General features: G+C 43.1%; 2 protein-coding genes across 4 annotated transcripts in view; both read left to right on the forward strand.

Moving 5' to 3' along the window:
• SLA2 (Src like adaptor 2) overlaps nucleotides 1–24,679 on the forward strand; it is a 142,369-nt gene that overhangs the window by 91,618 nt on the left and 26,072 nt on the right. The window lies entirely within an intron of this gene.
• Nucleotides 1–24,679, forward strand: part of NDRG3 (NDRG family member 3) — a 48,194-nt gene that overhangs the window by 2,402 nt on the left and 21,113 nt on the right. For 2 of the 3 annotated variants that reach the window (XM_062642089.1, XM_062642090.1), the window contains exons 3-4: nucleotides 19,061–19,166; nucleotides 22,474–22,509. In XM_062642089.1, the coding sequence (XP_062498073.1) occupies nucleotides 19,110–19,166; nucleotides 22,474–22,509 (93 nt within the window). In that variant the 5' untranslated portion in view covers nucleotides 19,061–19,109. The remainder of the gene's footprint in view (nucleotides 1–19,060; nucleotides 19,167–22,473; nucleotides 22,510–24,679) is intronic. The other variant, XM_062642091.1, reaches the window with a different exon arrangement.

A 24,679-nucleotide genomic window follows, 5' to 3' on the forward strand; every position in this document is an offset into this window, starting at 1 on the left:
TGTTTTGCCACTGTTCTCTGTGTAATGTTGAAGACAATGGTCCTGATGTGTGTTTTGATGCATCCCAGTGGTCTCGTTTTCATATGAATGTGGTTTGGGAGGAATAATAAAAATTGGTACTGCTTTTCCCTGGGAGTTTTCAGCGGTTTGGCCACATCAGGTCAGTTATTAAGCAAAGCAGTTGTAATTTCATCCTGATACGGGTAGGACTGGGTGACTGTGCCATCAGCTGTGCACATCAGAGCTGATGAGAGATTTTAATAATCTCATTTGGTTTTAGTTCTGTTCCTGTAAATTCTGAATTGTAAATGGGATTTGCTGGAGTTTTAATAGTATGTTCTTATTGATCAGTCACCTTTTTCTGTCTGGTCATACCCCTTAGCTTCTGATGGGACTGATGTAGCACCATTTAATGGAGTAATCAAATCGATGCTGTGGGAAGCACGGAAAGGAATAGCTTTGTTTTCATTTAGCTATTGGCCTTACCAGACTTGGATGCGTTTCCTTATTTACAATGGGTTTTAGTTCGCCAAGGGGTGTTCCTTACTTTACATAGTGTAAATACCATAGAGGTAATAAATGTGACGTTTTATTTTAAGGTAACCTTTACTATTCAGTTGTGTATAAACCAGACTCTCTTTGTAATTACCATATGGATTAAAAATGTGAAACTGAGCCTTTTTTTTTTTTTTTCTCCCCCACAAGATCTGGAATTGTGGCTTTTCTCTGTGTGTTTGAACAGAGGATATAGGCAATCTGCTGCTTCCTTTTCATCTGCATTTTGGTGATGAAGCTGTGTGTAACATCTTAAACTGACCTAATGTCTGGTTGGCATGCAAAAGGGCTGGTCCTGTTCCTGCTGTCTTGTACCGCCCTCAGCATTTGCTGGATGTTTTCCTGAACCAGTTCAGTTTGCTAAATAAGCAGGGCACTTGTCCAGCCCCTCTGTGTCCCCATCTCTACAGAAGATCAGCTTTTGCCAGGTCAGCAAGTTCAGTAAGTTCAAAGAGGGCTGAGGAATACCAGAGATGTAATTGATTTTTGTGGTGTAAGAGCAGCCATAGAATCAGGTGGAACCACCAAGTCCACTGTTATTCCCTGACACTGACCAAAAAGAGACAAGCATAAGGTCAGGGCAAATTATATAAACCCTTGTCTGGGAGCTCTCTTGTCTCTCATCAGCTGTAGGATGTCAAGAGATTAAGTGCTGGTTGCATTTATCTTGTTAATAGTTAATGTGTTTTTCTTCTGTGAACTTGCTGCATTTCCACATCCTGGGGTAGACCTTCCAGAGGACAAAATAATGTCGTAGGTGCTTAGCAATCTCTGCTTGCTTGCTTTTTCAACTTGACAGCTGCTAGCTTCATCTTGTCTCTTTTTGTATGGTTTGGAAAAGGTGAACAACTGATCTCTATTTACCTTCTCTGTGCAACTGATGATTGTATAGTCTTCTGTCATAGGTCACTGCAGTAATCTCTGTTTCCAGGCAGAACAACCTCAGTCTCATTGACTGTTCCTCATTATTTATCTTTCCAAACCTTGTTTCCTTTTTTAAAAGTATTTCCCCCTTCCATTATGTCCTGTGGCCATGAAGGAACAGAAGCTGCATCCAGGATTTAAGCTGCAGACATTCTATAGCTTTATGTGGTGGTTAAATCACTCATCATTTCCTGACGTTAGGTTTATTTTTTATATGAATAGCTGTGAGCTGATGCTTTTATCAGTGTCATGACTCCAGCAGGAATTTCTGAATGTTAATGATCAGTTTGGAGCACATCACTCTCTATGTGAAATGAGGATTATTCAGGCTGCTGCTTTAATTGCACTGAATTTCATCTGTTATTTCCTGGTTATTCAGCCTCAGGTATTCAGTCAGTCCTTCTGTTTACTATCAAATAGCTCATATTCTCAGGAGACTTTTGCTCCATTCCTTGCCCCTTGTTCCAGGTGGTTCATGAATACAGTGTATAGCAGAGCACAGCAAAAGGCTTCCAGTGCTCTCCCTCCCTGGGAAACGTGACTATTTATGCCTACCGTCTGCTGTGCTTGCAGGTAGTTTAGTCCAGATGAGGGTTTCTCCATTCATCCCTCAGCTGCAGTGCTGCCCATGTTCAGCAGCTTTAATGCCGCCCTGTATTGCGGTTCAGTCCCTACTGTGAACGTGGTGTGTGGACTCCCTGTTCACGGGGAGCTTCTGCCCATCCTCACATCACTGGCTGCTGCTTCCCTTAGCACTCCTGCTGCTGTGCAGTGAAGCCTGCCTGGAGACAGATCTGGCTGGAAATGAACTGGGAAAGCATAAAGTAATGCTGATTTGGTGTTGCTGTACTGATAGTACATACATACAAATGTGTGGATTTAATTAGAATCAGTTCAGTTAGGTAAGTGCATATTACTGCTTGCTGCTGCTGATTGAAATTGTGACCTTACAGACTCAACTGCAGTCTAGACTGAAGGCAGTGTGTCTGTGCACAGCACTTTTTATTTCAAATTGGCATGGGTTTGATGCTTTAGATAGATCAGTATGACCTGGTGTAGGAATTGCACTTGGGTACTGATTCCATCGATTTTGTGACAGCTTCTTGGACGTTTTCCCTGTACTGAGACAGAAAAAAAATCTGACTGTTGATTAATATCTGGAATTCCTTAAGCAAAGACAGTGACTAAGAAGCTGTTGGTTTTATTTAGTGCATTTATGTAAGTTAATAGGGATCCAGTATTACTTTTTATCCTAGATATGGACTTCATTCTAATGGGAACAATGGCATCATAAATACTTCAGAACTATGTAACTGGAAATTGACAGATTTTGCTGCTGATGCCCTTGCAGTGCTTAGTAAAAACTAGAATTAGTTGTGTATATTTAAGTTTCCTAAATACAGTGGAAGTCTTTAATGAAATACCTGTTTACTAAATAGGCTTTTCAGGTCTGTTCTTGAAAATGCATTTTCAAATTCACCAGTTGTATTGTCAGCCATAGTAAGTTTTCTGCTGAGGGTTTTTTTTTTGGATTGTCTTTGTGTGGAGAACTGAAGTTAGATGCTTCTGTTTTTAGCATCTTCTTTTGGCTGTGTTAGATTCGAAATGTATTGTTTAGCCAGTAAGATCTGTTCTTTTTCAGTTTGTGTAGGTGTTTCTACCTTTGCATAGATGAAAACAAAAGCTTGATTTGTGTAAATATACGGTTATATGACTTAGATTGGTGCATGTCCTCCAGAAAAGGAGGTTTCTGTGCTTTACTTTCCAGATGATAGAAGATGGGGCCTTGGGGGGTGGTTTGTCTGCTTTTCTCTGCTGCCAGTTTGGGTGCTGCCTGGTTTGTCTCTGCCATGGCTGGAGAATTAATACAACAGCAAGCACACACTCGTCAGCTGATAAAGAGGCATTTTTAATGGTTGTATAGTAATCTGCCTTTGCTGTTTTGCTCATGTAGTTCATTCTGACGTGGCTTTCATCAAGGAAATGGTCCTTGTTACAAACTTTTTTCCTTCAGCTTGAATGAAAAGGTTACCAAATATATTTTGTATGGTCATCGGGAAAGCTGGGGAAGATGGTTTCTCATTTTGCAGTGCAGTTGAGCTTTATCCATGGCAGACAGGGAGAAAGGCACAGGGCTTGGTGAAAACCTGCATATGGATTAGCTCAGCCACAGAACAAAATTATACTTTCCTGACATTAAAATGTTGGGAAATGTTTAAAGATGGGAAGCACTCTTTAAAAAAGAAAAAAGAAAAAGAAATCAGTAAGAAAGCTCATGTGCCTAGATAGTTTTGGTCACTTCTAACAGGAAATGGTGGAACACCCAGCAGGTTCCATCCATGTTTGGCACATAAATCACATAATTTGCCACATCACCTGGCAGTGAGTGGCCTCCCAGTTCCATCCTCACAAAAGTGAGCACTGTCGTGTTGGTGTGAGATGTCAGTGCATGGGGAGTCTGGGAATACCTTTGAGTTAGGAGCTCAGGTGTGGGACCGCAGGTCTGCTGGTGTGCAGCAAGGACACTGCTTTAAAAGGAACATTTTTCCAGTAAAACACCTACAGAAAGTAAATGCTGTAGCTGCTGTTGGAAGAAACAGAAGGGGGTTGTTTAGAAGATACTCTGTAAAGATGTCTCCTTGGTGAGCCCATGTGGTTCCCTGTGTCATGCTGCGAGCACTGGGTTATGACATCTCCTGGTTTACAACTGCTGCTTTGTCACTTGCTGTGTTGGGTACCATGCTTGTTCCTACTGCTGTATCATACAACTGAGGAGTCAGCCCAGAGCAATGTAGGACTGTTAAGTGTCGTTTCTCTTTCCTTACATGAAGAAAAGGAACTTTGCAGTACATGGGGTCGTGTTAAGAGAGTGTGAAGGTTTAAAAAGTTCTTTTAAAGATTTTAAAAGCTCTTTTGACCACACTGAGCAGAACCACTGCAGCAGCTGGGTGGTACCTAGACGTTTGTTACCTTTTGGTAGCTTAATTTGTGCATTTGTGACTGGTTTTAAATGGTCTTGGAACTCGGGGTGGTTCCTCCCCTTGACTTGGTTATGGGGCTGACTACATGAGGTGAGAGATGAGGCAAGTTCACTGGCATTTGTAATTCCAGGGGATCACAAGGGTTTTTTTAAACTTCTACTAAAACGCCGCAAACACCATGAAGTTGGTGTCCTGCTGCTGATCAAGCTTCAGGAAACACCTAGTGCTTGTGTAATTTCTTTTGCTCACTAAAGCAATCTCTCATCTCTTCAGCAGCATTCCAAATCCTAGAAAATATAAACCATTGGCATTTCTCCTAGTTTCTACACGCAAAAGGGTTATTTATGTGCCTTTGCTGAGCATGATGCTTGCAGTTGGATTTGCTGAGCATGATTCTTGCTGTTGGAGCTAATGGGCTTAAAGCCAGGTTGATTTTGTTGTCCTTTAGCTCACGTTATTAATTGTATTTGAATATATGCTTGTCTGGGTGTGTTGCTCCTGGCAAGAGGATATGATCCCAGACTGCTTTGTGCAAGTAATTGCTGACTAATTTTCCTGTGGACGTGCTCTAACGGGGGGAGCAGCCTCAGACTTGTCATTCTTGCTCAGAGGTGTTACTTGCCTTAGGAATGATTGACTTTACTGCAGCACTCCCTGCACTCAGCCAGAGCTCCAGGTTTCCACCCCAAACCAGTGAGGAAGTCAAGATACCTTTGCTGATGTGATTTCCTTGGGGAGTAGCCCGGTTCTGAACCTCAACAGTGGCATGCTGCAGAGCAATAGGTGGTGGAGATGCAAAGGTGAACACAATTTTCCCACTCCCCTTCCCCCCCTAGTAAATTCTTCCTTTCTGAAATAATCGTAGTTCAGGTAGTGAATAGAAGACCTTTGTATTTGTTTCTAATAAGGATGCCCTTACTGGGTAGGGATGCTGCAGCCTCTCTGGCCCCTCTCCAGCCTGAGACATTTATACCAAGACAGTGATAGAGGCTTCTGGCACCTTCTTACCTAATGCATTTTGCTGGTTGGTTTGTTTGTTTTTCCTATTCACGCATGTTGAATATGGATTGACAACCATATTCATTGATGTGTATGCCCATGTTGTCTTTGTGAATTCTTTGCAAATGCATAGGAATGTTGGCCATGATTCCCAAATTTGGGGTAGCCTGCCAGCTGCTGTTACAGAGGGTTATTGGCTTCATAACAACTCCCTTATCCGGGTATTTCAGCAGTCCTTTGAAATCTGGGAAGCAATAGCATCAGTGCCAGGGCTGACTGGGCACTGTGTATAGAAGCTTCGCTACTATAATGAGACCATCAAGCCCTTCTGATAGTGATTCAGTTTACACTGTGAGAAATAGCTTTTATTGTTATGCCTGGCAGTAATTGCCTAAATGAAGTGTTTTCAAGGGTAATTCTAGGCCACTGTAATTATATGTATGCTGCCACTCTCACCAGTGTGAAAATGTCTTTAAAACAATTTGCAGAGCTCGCCAGTTGGTTACTCAGGAGGGGGGTCTTCTGCCTGTTCCACATGAATACATTTCACTTTCGGTGGTGTTTTTAGGTGTTAGAAAATGGTATTTCCTCACACATCAGAGTTTCTTGGCAGCAAAGTGACCCCTAAAGAGTTCTAAGAAGTCTGTCATCCTGCTTTTTTTTTTAATTAACTGTGATATCCCAAAGGCAGCAGAATTCCTGGAGGACAGTTAAACCTTGATAGTGAAGATGGGTACCTGTAGGACTGCGAGGTGAAGCAGAAGATGCCTTTGGAAGGGACAGTGAGCTGCATGCTCACAGCCAAGCTGCAAAGAGAATCCTCAGCTCCAGCGCCAGCAGTGTTGTGCTGCCGTGCTTCCCACAGGAGCAGTGTGTGCTGTGATGCTGCAGCATGAAGCCCGAGCTGCTCTTCTCATCTACCTTCAGAAACTGCTTTGGCCTGGAAACAAAGCTTCACCTTCTTTTCTTCATTTGAATGTTTCATTGCAAACCAAACACCTTCAAACACCAGATTTCAAATGGTGTTGCACAGAGTTTCTCAGACAGATGAAGGAGGTATTCACTAAGCGTTAGATTGTTTTAATTTGTTAGTAGTAGAAGGATAGTGGAGGGTTTTCCTTTAGCTTTTCACAAGATAACTGCTTTTTTCCCCCCTTGACTATAATTGCTTCATTCTTCTTTATTAAAGACAGCAGTTTCTTAACAATGAAAGCAATAAAACAGCCAGAGAAGCTTTTGCTCTCTTAAAAAGAAGAAGGGAGAAATTAAGAAATACAGTTCATTATGTGATATAGTAACCTTTGAAGAAATTTGTAGTAGAATAGGAATGTGAATTTAAGACTTTACATAAAGGCAGGAGAAATACTGTCAACAATTCATTTTCATAGAACAAGAACTGTTTAGGCAGAAATACTGTTCAGCCTTCTAGGGAGGTCTCTAGAATATAAATCTCTGTATTTTCTTTGACTGGTGGCTAGGAGTTGTTGCAGGGGAAAGATTGAAATGGCTTGAAATATATGCACCAGAAAGCTCAATTTGTTACCTAAGCATTAATTGCTTGAACCGAGAAGTGTTGTGATGCAGGGATCTTGCCTCTCTGTAGTTTGATTGCTTTGATGTGATGTGTTCACGTTTTCTCAGATCTCCAGCCTTCAAATGTCATTCCCGACTGTGGATTGATTGTAAACTTGGCATTTATGCTGCTATTTTTATCATGTCTCCACAGTAAAAATTAACTGCTTATGTAGAAGCCATCATCAGTCACCTTGTTGGCCTAAAAATGGTTTAAGCAAATACAGTCTTGGTATTGTCAAAGCTTTCAGTAAGGAAAGGCTCATGGAGTTTAAATCCTGAACTTGAAATATTGCCTTTAGTGAAATCTGAAGTATTTTTGTCCTGTCATAAATCACTAGACTTGCATTTCTTTTTAACAGAACCCCAGGTCTTCCTAGCAATGGTGACTCCAAATTGCTTTCATAGTCTGGGGCCTTAGCTTTCCAGACTGGCACTCGCCTTTCCATAAATCAAGGGACTTGTTCTGCACTGTTGGCTTCTGCATCCCTGCAGCACAATTCAAGCATCCATGTGAATAAAAGTTCCAGGGAAAGCTGAGGTGCTGCACTACCAGGGGCTGGTCCAGAGCTCCCAAGTTCAGTTGCAGCAGGAGGAGATCACTTCCTCTTCCTGGCCAAACAGACAAGGGCTGCAGTGATTTCTGTGCAGCTGTTAGAAAGTTCCATCCTTTTTTGTCTGGCATATGTGTAGACATATAATTTTAAGGGATGAACAGTCACATCTCACAAATGACAGCAGCTTCCTCTTTTAGAGGCATCTGCAAGGCCATCAGTCTTCTAAGGAGCTTGGTTGAGCAATACTGTGTTGTCTTTCTCATGCAGCGGTTAGATGAAGAGAAATGAGTTTTATTACTGGTGATTGGGTAATAAAAAGTAGAAAACAGCTTTCATGATTCAGTCTGTCTGCAGGGCAGCAGTGGTGAGGGAAGGTCTCTGTTTCACTGCATACTGGCTGCAGAGTCATTACAGGGGGGTGGCCTTGGAGCTCTTACCTCTTTCCCTGCTTCTCCCCAGATTACAGCTTCATTTGAAGGAAAACCAAAACATTTCAACTCTACCCGAGGTGAATATTTAACAGGAGGAGTGTATCAGGTGCCAGTGTACTGGGCTGCAGTGGAAAGTTTTGGTCCCTTCATTAAATGGAAAGTTACTCAGTGCTGACTTAAAAGATGCCAAGGGAAATGGCACCACTCAGTCCCAGCATGTGTGGCTTGATGGAGGTATTATACAGAGGAATTTAGTATCCTGTGTTAGGCAGGAGGGTCAGAGAAGACTGAAACTGATCTTTACTGACTTTACTGAAGAAGCATTACCTGAAGAGTCCAGGAAAACCAGCAGTACAGCCTAAAAATAGACCAGGATGAACTACTGAAACTAAATCAGATCAACACGCTGTGTTGAAAAGCAATGAACACCTGAGCCTGCAGTGATTTCCCCCTGCATCTCCATTTTGATTGAGGATCTTAAACAAGTAGAGGAGTAGAGGACTTCCCCACTGCTGCAGTGAATAGACACTCTTTCTTTACAGCTACCAAGCACTAACCTAGAGTAGCTCATACACAAATGCAGGAAATGTACATAAAAAGCCTAATTTAAAAATAAAATTAAAAATTTAGATCAACATGAAGTCAAGGGGAAGCATCTGAGCAGCTTAGATTTAAAATGATGTGATACAAAATTGGTTTTAAACAAAATTCCCAATTCTGGGAGTGGTGTGGGAAGCAGGGCATTATGTAGAAGGTTGCCTGCACGTTTATGAAGGTATGTGGCAGTTTTAAGCAACATTTCTAAAGAGAAGCTCTGATACGTCTTCCTGAGGAAGAGTAAAAATGATCCTATAGAACAGCAAAATCTTAGACATAATCTGTACTGGAGCTCATTATCAGCATAGTTATACTGACAAATCCTTTGCATGTAAGAGAACTAGAAAAGAGAAGGGTGACATGAGAGAGCAAAGGTGTGGGGTAAGGAGACATCAAACAGTTTCGGACTTGGAAAGGAGTCACTTGGAGGACAAAAGGAAATAATAAAGCTTTATGAAAACATGACAGGAGGCGAGTAATGAATAACCAGCATTTCTGAAAGCATGAGGACTGTTGAAACATCCCATAAAAATTCAACTGTAAATTGGACAGAAGGAGGATTTATTTTATACCGTGTTTTCACATTAGCCATTGCCAGGGAGTGGTGTAGAGGCCAAATGAACAGAGAAGTCAACGGTGGAAAAATAAATTGAACTGACAGTGGGTTTTTTATTGATAAAAACCATAATTATGGTAGTAAATAGAGGACTTAACTTTGAGGAAACATGGAAAAATCCTTCAGCACTGAGTGATAAAACAGCATTTTAAATTCAGTGTGGTGAAGTAATGCACGTGGAGAAGAGCCCCCACTGTGAGCAAGCTCTGAATTGGCTTTCCAGTCATAGATGAAACTTCGGGTTGTAATAGGCAGTTCTATCAGAATACTCAGTGTTTGAAAAAGAAATTGAAGGTTAGATGCTTGTGGAAAAATAATAGTGATCAAACAAGGAAAAACACCGCTGTGCAAAGCCATAGCGTTGTGAATGCTGCGTCAGTGCTGGTCTCATCACTTTTAAGGACCCAGTGAAACCAGGAGAGATCCTGAAATGGTTGAGAAGAATGATCAAAGGTGTGAAATGAGTTCCTTGTAAAGAATGAGAAATAGATCAAAACTCTTCAGTTTCAAAAAGAGATTTTTGAAGAGGATGTGATGGAAGCAGATAAAGTGTTAGCCGTATGGCATGTGTATGAACATTATTTACCGTGTCTTCTGATAAAAGGACTAAGGCCATGAAATGAATGTAGTGGGTAGCAGGCTCAAAACAAAGTGAGATGTTTATAAAGTGGGAGCAGGACCTCCTCCTTTCTCTTTGGTATTGAGGTTTTAGTCTGTTGGCACAATTCCCTGAATTTAAGCTGATTTATTCTGCAGTTAACACTTCATCAAAACGCTGTTTGCAGGGCTTTGAAAGCTTAGCTCTAGAGCTCTGCTCGTAAGAGAAATCCTTTTGAATGTTGGAGTAGGGATATGGAGCCTGGCAGGCTGAAACAGCCCCTGTGATCATTCTTCATTTAGCAAAATCAGTGCAGCTTCTCATTGCTGGATGGAAGCACGCAGTGATGTCAAATACAGTTTGTACGTATCACAACATACAGCCCAGCCTTGTAGCTGGTATTTTGGGCTTGTTATTGGAGTATAAGAACTTCTGTGACAGCAAGAGTTTATGTTTTCTCTTTGTCTGACAGCGAGTTGGGATGGTGGCATATTAGTTGTGATGGGTAGTTCCAGCTTCTGCTACTACAGAAATAATACGACAATACAATACCAGCCAGTGGCAGAAGTGTTATTTTGGGACTGCACCACAGGATTTAGAAGAGGACAGACTGAAGGAGAAGCTTTTGGATTCATGAAAACTAGGCATGGTTCTAATGTACAAGTGTTATTTATTTGTGGTTTATTACCTGTGCTTTGTCATGTTCACATGTTTTGTGTTGAAAAAATTAATTTCTTGCCATTTTAAGCCAATTTGGAGCATCTTGCTGAATATTGCTTAATTGTAAAAAGAAATTATCACATAAACCCATTGACTGCTCAGGTGAATTGTGCTTTTGGGTTGTGTTTTCTGTTTAACATCTGCTCCTGACGTGGAGAAGAGCTTCTGGTCACAAAAGCTTGTCATTGTTTCCAGCTAGTTAAATAAAAGTTACTACCTCAGTCTGCAAATCTATTTGATATTTGGAGGTTGAAAGAGTAGGGAGAGGGGTGATGGGCTCTGTTGATGTTGCCTAAATGACCTGTCTGCTGTAAGGTGTGCTGAGCCTTTGGCTCCCAGGAGATGCTGTGGTTTGCCTGGGGATGCCACCTCTGAGCAGCCCGAGGCTAACTCAGGCTCTTGAGATAGTGATGAGGGAATACTCTGTGTAAGGTGGGTTATTATCATTTTACTCCTAAGGTATTATGTATGACACACAGTAATTGGATTACTGGTGCTTAGCAGATAACTGTTATACTCTGTGGGTGCTTTTGAGCCTCTCCACCAGCCAGCTGAAACTCATTAGTTTTGCTGTGGAGGAGGCTCAAAAGAGAACCTACACTTGGCTTCTGTGACAGTGGCTTAAACTATTATGATCTTCTTTATAATTGGGTTTGGCACCTGTTAGTACCACAATTCACCTGACTAATACTGTCTTAATTATGTCTTACAGTACCACTACCATTCTTCAGAACATTTTAAATCTCCTCTGAGGGTTTTTGTAGAATTCATGGCTACAAAACTGTAATACTGGGCATGGGGTAGATGGATATATCTGTTTTCCCAAAGGATAGGGCAGTGAAGCTTGGGGAGGGAGGGGCAAAAAAAGTAATACTGAAATGAACCGAATCAACCCACAACCAGAGCTCTCATTCTATTCCTGAAATGACTGCATGAGAAGTGTCTTTAAACTAAATTCTGCTTAAAGGTTAATGTGGGAGAAATGTGCACATAATGTTACAGGAAGGAAATAACCACATAGAGAGATGTGACCATTTCTCTCCAGGTGAGTGTTAGCAAGCTAAGCTCTGTCGTTAGAAAAGGTATTGTCAGCAGGCTTTTGTAGGGTTGGGGCTGGTGTGCTAATGGTGTTTTGCATTGGGAATGTCCTTCCCTGGGCAACACTCGCTGACTTCTGGAAGGTTGTGGCTGCTCAGAGCAGTTAAGATGGGTTGTCGGAAGGAGTTTGTCTTTGATTCAGCCTCCATGGTGTCTTACTTTATGTTTTTAATTTTTTCCACGTTGGGATGAGAGAGCATCCTGTGTATCGTAGGTAAAGTTGTTACTAACTTGAGTGGCTGTCAAGGAAGGAGAGAGGCACCAAACTAAATGTTGTGGGTACAGCTTCCTTAACAGTTACTCTGCATAATAAATAACCTCTGTGTTTGGAAAGAACATCAGCGTTTCAGTGCACTGGGGAAAGGCTCCTACAGGACCTGAAACACTGATGCTCGTCTGAAGTGTGGGAGCAAAGGGGAATATCAGTAGGTGCTGGGGAACAGCAGCAGAATAGGCATTTGCTCTTGAACTGTATCAGACCAGATCTTGCACCATACAGATCTTGTGCAGTTCTTCATGTGTTCTTATTCTGGAAAGCATTGAATATTTTTTAGGTGTGAGGATCAATTTTAATATTAAACCTCTTATTTTGACATGTTAATGTCTGCCCCCAAAAGTCTATTGGGAGATGATCCATCCATTTCTTTAATGTGAAGTGTCTAACTTGATTCCTTATTCATTATTAAACAGTTTTAGAAAGGGAATTTTTAAATAGTGTTGATGTGTGGCTGTAACAGTCACTGCTTCTGGATTTTAATTTTTCTTTTTATTCTGGTCTGTGATATTTTCAGGTTAAAAATCTCTTTGTTTATACATCTGTCTTCTATTTACAATGTCTCTTCTGTGCCACCTTCACCTACGGAAGAGGCTGGTACCAGACTTCTCGGAAATGTCCCCTTTGTACTTCTTACTCGAGGAATTAAGTTTAGACTTTGGTGTGGGTGGTTTATCCTCCACTGTCGCCTTGCTGTGGTGTGTTCCCTCATCTCATGCTGGTTTCTAGAGGATGAAATCGGGAATGAATCTGATATTAATTAATCAGGTTAATCTGTTGTAACCAAGTCTTTCTAAATGGAGAGGGATTAACACGAAACTCATGATGGTTCAACTTCATTCAGAACTGGAGTATTGAAATTAAATCACTTGCATTGAAAGCTTCAGCTACCCAGTAATGAGGTCATAGATTCCTCCTTAGTCCTTATCTGAGAAATGTAAAATTTGGGAAGGTGTGTTTGATAGAGTGCCATCCTCCTCTGGCCTCCAGCTACCTTCAGGAAGGCATTCCTAATTTGATGGAAAATGCCACTTTCCTTCCAAAGATATTTTAGGTATCTACTTTATATGTAGTTTTATAATTGACTTCAAGCAGAAGTTGTTCTTATGAACAGTGATTTGAGATCAGTTACTTGTGGCCAGGAATTGGACCCGGAGATTTCCATGAGGCTGTGCTGAGATTTAACCACTGCTCCCCCGGCCTGTCAGGGGTGACAGATTGCTGGAGCAGCTGTGAGTGGCAATGATCAACAGAGCTCAGCATCAGAAAGATTTTCCTTTATTTTGGGTAAAATGCCCCTTGGTCATCAGCGCTGATGAAACAGCAGTGGTTCTGTGCCCCCTCTTGCACTCTTCTGTGACCACAGCTGCTCAGAGCTGTGCTGCTGTGCCAAGCATGGGCATCTCAGGTGGCCTCTGAGCCCCTTCTGCTGACCGACTTGCACAATACTCATCGACCTGGTGCAAGGGAAGGAGAGGAAGGAACTTCTGTCTGGCAAAGGTAGCGAAGACGGATGGGGCATCCCTCTGGCAGCAACCCATGATGATACTAAATGAATAATGAAATTACATCCTGAATTGATTCTGAGTTGCCCTATATCCGTTACTGGTTTTAGCTGCGTTAATTTGAGCTGCCTCCTGCACTGGCCAGCTGCCTGAGAAAGGGCATAAAATTCATCCTGACACGTACAAGGATGATTTCTTGCTTGGAAGTTACTTCACAGACTGGAAATGATGGAAAGGAGAGCAGTACAGCTGTCGTGATGGTTTTGAAATAATGACACTGATACTTAAGAAGGGATTGTCAGATGATGCAGGATGGGCAATGAGCCAAACTGAAAGAGCTTGTTCTGGGAAGTTCCAAGGAGCAGTGCTGCTTGGGGCAGGGAAAGGTGCATTTAATTAATGATGAAGAAGAGAGGGGGGGAAAGCATAAAATAAATAATTGATCAGCTTGTTTTTCACACAACGTATGTGTTCTTCAAATTTACATCAACCCTGTGATTGCCTCTTTTGCAACAGATCTGCAGTTAGCAGATTAATGGAACAGCATCTTGAGGCCTAAATCTGTCTTGTGTGCATCTATTCTTATATTTAATAGACATAATTATTTAATATTAAACTATGTATTTGCCATAGTAAAACTTAAAATATCTCTCGCATGTTTGGTGGATAACTCGAAATTGGAGATGTTGAAATGTTTGATCAGCTTTTCCCTGCAAGTATACGATTTTGTGATGGCCAAAATCCATTTATTCAAGCTTCAATGAAGAAGAAAAGTTTGGTTTTTCTCTGCAAAAACATTAGTAGAAGTGATTTATCTTTATGTACATATACAGCACAATAAAAAAGCGTTAGTTACCCAAATGAGCTGACACCAGAAGCATTTGTGTTGTCTTAGCTGCTGAGGAGCAGGATGTATTAATTCTTCCTGAGCTTTGCATGTGTCTGTGGATGATTTCTGTACCCCCCATTAAGGGGGTCTATCCAGGCTGCCCTCCATTGCACTGCACATGCCAGGAGATGTGACCAAAACCACATGGGGCAATTCCTTCACTGCTGAATGTATGTTGCTGCATCAGGTTTAGGCTGTATAATTTATATTGAATATTGTATTTATTATATATTATTAATTTATATTAATATAGATTATATTAATATTGTTACTTTATACAGTATGTTGTATTTATGCTTACTTATATCAGTAAACACAAAGCATTTAAGGCTTTATCTTTAAAATGAAAGTGAGTGCAAATCTTTCTTAAGTATTTGATCTGAATATTTTTCTCCCATCCCAATAGCAGTTGACACAAATGAGTTAAAGAAGATCAATCACAACTGCATTACAAGATAGGAAGACTGAGCTCTGACTAAATGTTTGTTTAGCTACACCATAACTTAAATGGTGGTTCCTCCCACACAGCAGAAGGCTCAGCTGGGTGTAAAGGTTATATTTATCAATGCAATTTAATGTCTGGTAGCCAGTGAAAATGCAGCTTTTTCAGTAAGATAAATAAAATGCAAAATCAGCATTGAATTTCAGTAAATTGAAATGTACTGCTTGATGATAAAAATCAGTGTTAAAATCACATTTAAACAGATTTCCAATCCATCTTGCTCTGGAATGCTTTATTTCGCTCAGTGGGATACACATTACATTTGATTATTATTTTTCACTTAAAATGTAGAAACACAGAGTCAATTAGTAGGAAGTGTAGTTGAAACAAAGCAGAAACAAGCTTGAAAATAAAACCACAGAGGGAACTGCTTTTCCTGGTGGAAAGCAGTCAGATTGAATCACAAGCTGCCCAAGAGTAAGTTGCTGTTGAAGAGACCGATTTCCCCACTTGTGTTGGATCAGAGGAATTGAGCTCAGCTACATCTATGCCTGGGTGGGACATCCTGAACTATGGGTGTTGTGGAACGGGCAGCTCAATAGAGCATCTTTGAACAGCTCTATTTGGACATGTCCTTCACCATAAAACTGGTGAAAACAGTTCTGTGGCTTCATTTGAGTAGCTGATGCTGGATAATGCCAGTATTGCCTCAGAGTGGTGCCACCCTGAGAAAGGGGCATGGAAAAATGATGTGAATAACATGATTGGTGATAATAGCCACTGCTTATTTCATTGGTAGTGAGGAGAGCAGCTTATTAAGGGAAGTGCTACAAAGCTAGTTGAAAGAGATAGGATGACCAGAAAGAGCTCTTTTGGAGACAATCATCTGCATCATTTCCAGAGGAGAAATTTCTCATTCCAGTATCCCCATTCTAAAACATCTTGACTGTACTGTACAGGGGAATTCAGCAGGGTTCAGTGTTTTCATGATTTCAGGTAATTCAAAACAATTTGAAGACTTATATTTTTCATGTATTCTTGTTTAATCAGCCTTATAATTGATTCCTGCTAATTCAAATGGTGACCAAGGATGATGTCGTGCTGGCTGAGCTCAGTTATACATGGGGCAGCGTGACCCTTGCTGTAATGAGAATTTGACTCCTCCAAAATTAATGGAAAGCTGGGCACAGGCCTTTTCCTCACAAAACCATTGTTAAATGTAAGTCTTGTTTAAGTGCCTTAGAAAGTGTGTTCAGCAGATGGCATTTCTGTCCTGGGGGCAGCCCAGATTTAAAGGAGGTAGAAGTATGCTGTGTAACGATGCCGTTGTCACTCGTGTGCAGTCATTGGCACTGTGCTGGTTAAGCAGAACATAATTTCTCTCTGCAGGCTCATAGTTTGTCTTGGAGGTGGAGAACCATGTGGTGCATTCCCAAAAATACATGAGCTGGAACGGAGAGGGAGTAACCTAGGAAAATATTTTGAAAGTGAATTTGGACTCTTTGCCTATTTTGCTGAAAGTTTACCATGTCAGCCAGTGTTTCAGCCTGTGTAAGCGGTTGGGAAGCACACTCCTGTCAAGAGGCTTGCAAAGGACTGAGGAGCCATGTAACAGGAGTGCCCACGTGTCTCAAAGTCCATAAATGAAACTTGATTTGGTTCAGATCTACATGCTGAGATTGTGGTCTCAGACTGAGGAGCCCCAAGAGGCAGCTTGTCTTCAGGTGTGTCTGTGCCAGAGAAGCGAAGGAAGCACAGAAAGCAGGAATCCCCTTCTGTAGAAAGCAGAAAGCTGCAATGAAGAGCTCCACACCACACACAGCTTAATACATTCAGCTGCAAACCTGAGGACTGTGGGTAGTGTGCTTTGGTTCTCGCACTGCCTGCAGATTCTGAGCTTATTCTTCCTTTGCACACCAAAGAGCAGTGTTTCGTCTTTCCATCCCCTGATAAGAGGGTGGCTGTGTCAGTGAGCAGTTGTGGAAACCTAATCCACATTGTCGTGACTGTAAGTCCCTAGAGAGGAGGCTGCTTCAGCCAGCTCTGCTAGGCTGCCAAACAGAGGAATGTACATTTAGGTAGATTTAATGCCATGTTTTGCAGCATAGCTACTGTCTTGTGTAATTTCCCCTCAATGCAGTTAACATACAAAGCAGGAGGATAATGGGCTATAGAGTTAACAGATTAGAAGCTGTTGTCTAGTTGAGATGAATGAACAAGAATTGTCAGCCTCTGAATACAAGATTTTGCTACAATGTTCCTTAACAACATGAAGAGATTGCAATTCCATAATAAACCAGAATATTTCAAGGAGTTGTCCAGAGAGCTGGATTCAAGATCCAGCTCTTGCAGCTTGTACCCCCTGGGGGAGCAGCTCTGCTAGACCTCTGCTGACTACAAACCAGGACCAGAGGACCCACCGACCGTGCAGTTCTCACTGCTGGCTTGGTGCTGTAGTACTCGTGCTCTTGGCTTGCTGAACTTACTTTCACACACATGCTTTTTTTTTATACCTTGAAATAATGTAAATTGAGAGCATCCTTATCTTGGAGTAAGCATGGGAGCTTACGTATTCCAGATCTTATTTATAGGTAGGTGGTTTCTTTCTGAGGCTGACCTGCCTTGGGGTTTTTTTGCAGCCTTCTGTGTCCTACCCTGATTTCTAGTCTCTGCTAATGATTCACCAAATGTCATTCCTCGTATTACTGGTTTTCAAAGAGCATAGAGCCTACTCCAGCCTTCAGGAAGCTTTTGGAAAGGGATGGATGGTTTAAATTGGGGTATTTGAATGTATTTATAGCCATCTATAAACGGAGGCAGGAGGAATACTTGCAAAGCATGTGGTCTTGGGACATTTAAAGAAAAATGCATGATTTATACACAGATCATTCCAGGCAAGTCTTTTGCTTTGCCTGTAGCCTGTCTTCTATGGAGCTCTTCTGTGTGCTATGAATATTGATGCTGCTTTGTTGTGGTATTTTAAACCTGATTTCAATTTCTGAAGTGACAGGTTTGGTTTTCTAAATCACCAGAGGAGTGGAGGGAGAGAACTGATTGTTTCCTGGGCAGCCATGTCTGCAGATCTTTAACATGGTTGGAACAGAGGGTAGCCCAGCTCACCAATACATCCCTTCCCTTTGCCTCTGCATTTAAAGAGGTGCTTTACCAGGTGTCTCTGCTACAAATCATTCTCTTCAGAGAAATTCTTGTGGCCTTTTTTGACAAGCCCCCTTTGGCATGTTTCAGACTGAAAGCCACATTGCTGTTTGCGTAGCAGGGTTCTTGGGTAAAGTTGTGCTCAATAATCATACAGAGTAAGTCAGACCTATTGCTGTAATAACAAGTTACCCAGATGTGGCTCAGGGCAATCACATTCAGCTTGCTAGGATCTTGAGAAGAGAATAGTGCATGCATCTGCCTGCAGAATATCCTCTGAATGGATTGAAATAAAATCCTGAGTCTGTGACAGTAATTTTCTGGAGAGTTCATAAGTGGATTGGAAGAGCTGGTTCAGCAATCTAAAAAAAGCTGCTTGCAAGCACTGATGGGGACCCCCTGTACCTTCTCCTTCAAAAACCTTCAAAAGGCTTTGAGATTCTAGGAAAGCGGAAAAGCCTCAGATTTGCTGGATGAGCAGGTTGGAATCAATACGTTTAGAGAAGCAATCCACCATCTGGCTGTTTGTGGCTGTGCAGGTTTATTCTCTGCCTGATTTTGCTCTCAGTGCAGCAGTTATCAGTGATTTCCTGGCACACCTCAGTATCGGGTCACCTCTGACCCCTCAGAACTCTTGCTCCAGCAGCCTGGGTGAGGGTCTGCTCCATGCCACAGAGTCTCCCAGGCTGGTTGTGCTGCAGGCTCACTGTAGAGCACATCTCATGCCCTTCCTTCCTTCACGCTGCTCTGCAGTTTCCCCAGCTCCGTGGGCTCAGTTGGTGTTCTCTCTCAAGGAAGTTCCACCTGATTCTGAGCCCAGCATCCAAACCAGCAGCTTTCCTTGTTGCTGCCCAGTTTTAACAAAGGAACAACACACAGTACAGGTGTAACACAGACATTTGTTGTCTTACTCCCTAGAGACCTCACTTCCCCTGAAACAGTGTTTGCAGTAGAAATGGACCAGGAAGATCAGCCACGGCTGTTTGCCTTCTACAGTTACACAGGCTTTGTGGTGCACTCAGAACCAGATTCTTCCAGACTTTCTGGCTTCAGCTTGAGCATATGCAAGTCTAATGAAAGATCTTTAAGTTTGGTTTGGCTAGCAAATCTTCTAATACTGTTTCTAACAATACGCCTTTGTTTCAGAATCACCCGTTTGCTGCTCTGAGGATTAGTTGGCTCCACTTACACCACCATGGATGAACTGCAGGATGTTCAGTTGACAGAGATCAAACCACTCCTGAATGATAAGGTAATGCTTTGGCTGTACTTTGGTTGACTTTGTGTCTGGCAAGGAGCCTTGATTGCCAGAATCTCTTTACATCGTGAAGTACCTTAGGTACTGGCTTAAGTGCTTCCCCGCTCTGGTAATCCACCACCACATACTCTTCCAAAGTCTCAGGGCAAGACAGACCACCATGATTCAGGTGAGTTTGGAGTCCTGGCCAAACAGTATGTCATTGTCATGCCTGTACTGAAGGTTTACAAAGGCAGGGTGGAAACTGGACAGGTGATACCATTGCTGACCTCTACTAAGTTCCTGCTTGTTAGAGAAGCCTTGGACTGTATCCCACTTTCTTTTTTTTTTTCCTCTCTTTTTTTTTTTGTTTAAAATAATTTGTCTGAAATTATCCCCTTGTGTTTTGACCTCCAAAAGAACCTTGTCTCTGTCGATTTAGTAATGGAGAGCCTTTTAATACCTTCAGAGCCTAGCTAGAGCAGTCCAGATTTGTGCAATACTGAGACTGTGGAAAATCACTCTATTGTGGCAGCTGTTTAAGGCTGTCAGTGTGTTCTGTGGGCTGGAGAACAGGCATCTGGGTTTTAGGACAGCCTTAGCCTCACTGGATTCTCCCACAGGACTGTTGCTCTGAGTGCCAAAGTTGTTATGGGCCATCCCAACAAGACCTAGAATCTTGCATCTGTGAATTGTGCTTGTAAGCAATGTGGTTTGGTGACTTTCCATACCTCACAGCCAAGTTTGATGGTATGTGAAGCAGTTCTGAATGCTTTGCTGTTTAATGACTGACATGAACATGAGCTGGCAGTGTGCGCTTGCAGCCCAGAAAGCCAACCCTATCCTGGGCTGCATCAAAAGGACCGTGACCAGCAGGTCGAAGGAAGTGATCCTGCCCCTCTACTCTGCTCTTGTGAGACCTCACCTGGAGCATTGTGTGCAGTTCTGGTGTCCTCAACATAAAAAGGACATGGAACTGTTGGAACAAGTCCAGAGGAGGCCACGAGGATGCTCAGGGGCTGGAGCACCTCCTGTATGAAGACAGGCTGAGAAAGTTGGGGCTGTTCAGGCTGGAGAAGACAAGCTGCGTGGAGACCTCAGAGCAGCCTTCCAGTATCTGAAGGGGGGCTATAGGGCTGCTGGAGAGGGACTCTTCGTTAAGGACTGTAGTGACGGGACAAGGGGTAACGGGTTAAAACTTAAACAGGGGAAGTTTAGGTTGGATATAAGAAGGAAATTCTTTCCTGTTAGGGTGATGAGGCACTGGAATGGGTTGCCCAGGGAGGTTGTGAATGCTCCGTCCCTGGCAGTGTTCAAGGCCAGGTTGGATGAGGCCTTGGGTGACATGGTTTAGCGTAAGGTATCCCTGCCCATGGCAGGGGGGTTGGAACTGGATGATGTTAAGGTCCTTTCCAACCCTAACGATTCTATAATTCTATGAAGGACTAGCTTGTGCTGCCAAAGGGTCACAGTACTTTGTCCACTCGCTTGGGAAAGACTGTCCTGTCTAATGCAGTTAGTGTTTGCTCATTGCTTTAGTGTGCCACCATTATCTGTTTAGTGTCTGTGAAGTGTAAAAATCCAGCAGAGATCTGCAGTCCAGCTGCCTGTTCTTCCAGCATAGTGCTGACTGCCAGGCTTCCACTGTAGCTTAAACATCATCTTTGAAGTGTTTCCAGGGAGAGTGAGTTTTGAAGAACAAAATCAGTGTAGACCAGCAGAAAGTGCCTTGGAAACGGTGTGTGATTTCAAAATGAGAAATTAAGGTTTACAGAAGACAAGCTTCTAAATGCAATGCTCATGATTCTTCGAGGACTTTCCATGTTTGAGTTCAAGAGGGTAGATTTCCCTTGCTCCAGTGTGCTGACCTAAGCAGGAGGTATTGAAGTATGCTAAAACAAAGTGGGTTTCACTTTATAAGTTTTCAGTCTCTCTGTGAAGTATTGCCTGGTCAGCCCCATCAGGTCCTTGCCATCTGCATGGCCACTTCTGTTATCTAACAGCTGGGACACTTCTGGTTTAAGTGCAGAGTGCTCACCTGAACAGCCCAGTGGTGTTAACCAGACACAGAAGGGCACATACCAAGTGATGTTTGGTTTCCTTGACTCAGTTTTGGAGTTACAGGAAGGATCTCAGTAAGGGAAAAAAATAAGTAGGGTGGCTCCAGAACCTTCCTCTGCACTGCATGGGAAGAGAAGTGTGCAGTGGCTCTCCTTGTAAGTTTGTTTTAATAAAGTGAATGCCTCAGGGAACTACCACCTCTGGGGTCTGGTCTTTGTTAATGCTTTCAAGCTTGAAATAATACATACGTACTTTTTAGACCTGGTTTATGGATCATGTGGGTGGGGTGCTATAACACACTGTTCTGTGCAGTGTTATCAGAGTCCAGAAAGTACCAAGCTGACAGTTCACCAAGATTTTCACTGACCACTTGAGATGTAGTAGTTTGAGCCAGCGCGGATTAATGGCCAGAAATAGTACAGTAAAACTCTTAAGATACTAAGGGCTTAGGTGCTCAGCCAGAAGAAGTGTTTGGGGTGTGTTTTTCTTGTACATATCTGGTCCTAGCTGTAATTTTAGCACTAAGGTGCTGTACCTGAAGCACAAAAGTTAGAATGCTGTCCCAGGTTATTTGCTCAGCCTTCTTCAGCATTTGACAGCACTCACTAGTGTAACCTACGCTGTGGTCAGAGACAGTGTTAACAAAGCACATGAGCATACAGACAAGTTACTGCAGACCTTTGAACTTGCAGTATGCCAGATGTGGGATGCACTTGCTGTGCTTACCTGCATGTGTGGTGTCACCCTCTGGAAAAGTCAGTTGTGCATTGCTGAGCTCAGTTCCCATGTGCTCTGGTCTCAGTAACTCACAGGTCACTGTTTGCCCTGGATCGACACCATGCAGTTACTGCAGGAGAGCTGACTGCATAGCCTGTTTCCCTGTGCTCATGACATGAGATCCTAGTGGTAGTTCTCTCAAGGGCACCAGGACCACACAAAAACCAACCTTGTAACCAGCTTGACTTTGGTCAGGGTCCTTCCCATGTGTTCCTGTCCCTTCTCTAGTACAGTCAACTCTTATTTGTGTCCATAGGTACTCTCCTTAGCTGGCAGCCTTGGGAGAGCCCCCAGCAACCTCACTGCGTAGCGATGAGCAGAACTTGCCTGGAGTTCCCCTGTGTGGGTCTCACATTTGAGCTGCTGTGGTGACTACAGTCAGGCTGGGCTGTACTGAAGAAGGGGATGAGGTCTCTGAGGGGAGCTTTGATGGTGTTGGGGGTGTTCTGGGGTCTTGTGCTGAACTCTTGTTTTTTGTTAACAGAATGCGGCTCGCAACTTCCAGGACTTCGACTGCCAGGTAAGACACATGGGTAGACTCCCATAGCCCATCAGTAATGCTGAGAGAGAGATGAAAAAGCTCTCTATATTAATTTTAGCTCCTGTTAAGGTCTAATCAATAAAAACTTTATTGGCAGAAGTTTGCCTTTACCCTTTCATGCAGCAGACATTGTTCTGAGCACAGAGGTGTTGACCTGTCTTGCTCTGCCAAGGTTCCAGGACATCTTGCAGGATGGCTGGTCTCCTGAAAAGCAGTTTCTTGGAAAAATGCAATATGCTGAAGAGCTGCAGATCTGTCACATCCCATCTGCTTCACAGGCTAGGAAAGGAGGAGCTTGTGTGCTCTATTTGTGTTGAGAGGGGATGGGAGTCAGCAAGCTGCCCCAGATACAGCACCCTGCTTTGCTGGGCCTGGGGCACCACCACCCGTGGTCACTGTCTGGGAGGTTATTCGCCTGAGAGAGCAGTGTGGAGATGAGCCTGATCACTCTGGTTGTATAGGAATAATCCTTTTAGAGGAGTACTGCACCACCAGCATCTGAGACAGAGGACACATTCTTTGTTAGGCAGAGCACAGCACTGAGATTACGTGGTGTTTTGTGGGATGCAGGCTCATTTACCATGCTGGATTACCTTGCTGACTGCCCTCAGCATTTTGATATGCAGCCAGCAGCTCTTCTTCACCTGATTGCAGTCAGGTTGAAGATTCTTTCTTTTCAGCTGTAAGAGGCTGCTGTGTCTGGAGTGTTCTGCTTTGCACCGGACAGGCTCTCACTGCTGTATTACACCAGTGGTATGGCCAGGGGTAGGACTGTCAACATCACATGATAGCCCTTAATAAAGGTCTGTTGACGTATGGGATTCCAGAAGGCTTTCCACAGGCTTGTGTGGAACAGAAATGTAATAAATACAGTCCTTAGAAGATAGTTTGTGCTTTTTCTATTTCTTGATAATCAGACACGGAAGTACAGCCCATCTGGGCAGCACATGTCACTGTACTGCTTTAGCTTGATTCACTGCGAGTTTTAGTATTATTTTAAAGCCTCTACATGTAAAAATTACTAATCTTAGCATGTTACAACTTTAGTCTTAGAAGTGGCAACAGTGTTAGGCAATGATTTTTTTGTTTTAATGAAGGTAGATGGTGGATTTAGAACACTTCCCTGTATTGTCTTGTCTCCATCTGTCGTTCTGCATCTTCTCCGTCTCTTCTAGAGGTGCAGTGTGCTCCCATGTCAGATGGGTGGTGGATAAAGATAGGTGAAATGCTTCTGAGTAGGAGCATTACGTAGTACAGGCACTGCCTGCTGAGGGCTGTCTGTTATGATTGGAAAGGATATGGATGCAGTGCCTGACACATCAGCCTTCAATGCAGATTGTCTAAAGACCCACCAAAGCTCTTGGTTTGCCATGCCCTGCCTGTCTGTGAGCAGTATGGTCTGGGGAGCCAGAGCAGGAAGATAGGAAGGAGTCTCTGTAACAGAGGTGTGCATTGCTGCTGCCTTTTCACTCTACCCTTTCCCTCAACAAGCAAAGCCTCTCTGTGCCCTTCTTTAAAAATTGCCCCAAATCTGAAGCTGTGTGAGCCCCACAGAAACATGGTGCTGCCACCACCGACTCAGCTGTGCTTGGCATGTCCTCATGCCTGTGTCTGCCCCGGGAAGAGCTGGGGAGCCCTGCAGCCAGGGAGAGGGGCTTTGGGGAGCACTGGGCCAGGGAAGGACGTGCTTGTTGCTTCTCTGTGCTTCGACTTAGATCAGCAGTGAGCTGGTGGCCATGGCAACAGTTGGGCAGGAGACAAGATGTTCCTTCTGGGAGCCCTCTTGGTAATTCGTTTGGAAGAATTTTCTTTAGCAAGAAGTTAACACTGTCTCTTGTGACTGTAAATATTGTCCTGGCCTCAGCTCACTCCAGCATCTCCCCCTACAAGGTGTGGTTTCAGCACACATGTGGCTCAGCCTCCTCCTCCTCTCTGTAAAATACCCCCCAAGGGCTGCATTAAGTCTCTGAAATCTGACAAAGAGAGCAATAGGTGGTATGTTGGGTGCTTGGATTTTCTGCTGCAGGAACAGTACCAGGAGCAGTGCTTAAACTTGCAGGGTGAGCTCTTGTGTTGTCTTGTGAAGTTACTGCTGCCTTTTAATCCAGCAAAGCACGTCTGGCTGCCACATTCAGGCTTCTGGGAAATT

Source organism: Pezoporus occidentalis, unplaced genomic scaffold, assembly GCF_034315485.1.
Source record: "Pezoporus occidentalis ecotype Australia unplaced genomic scaffold, CSIRO_AGI_Poc_V1 ctg70, whole genome shotgun sequence".
NCBI lineage: Eukaryota > Metazoa > Chordata > Aves > Psittaciformes > Psittacidae > Pezoporus > Pezoporus occidentalis.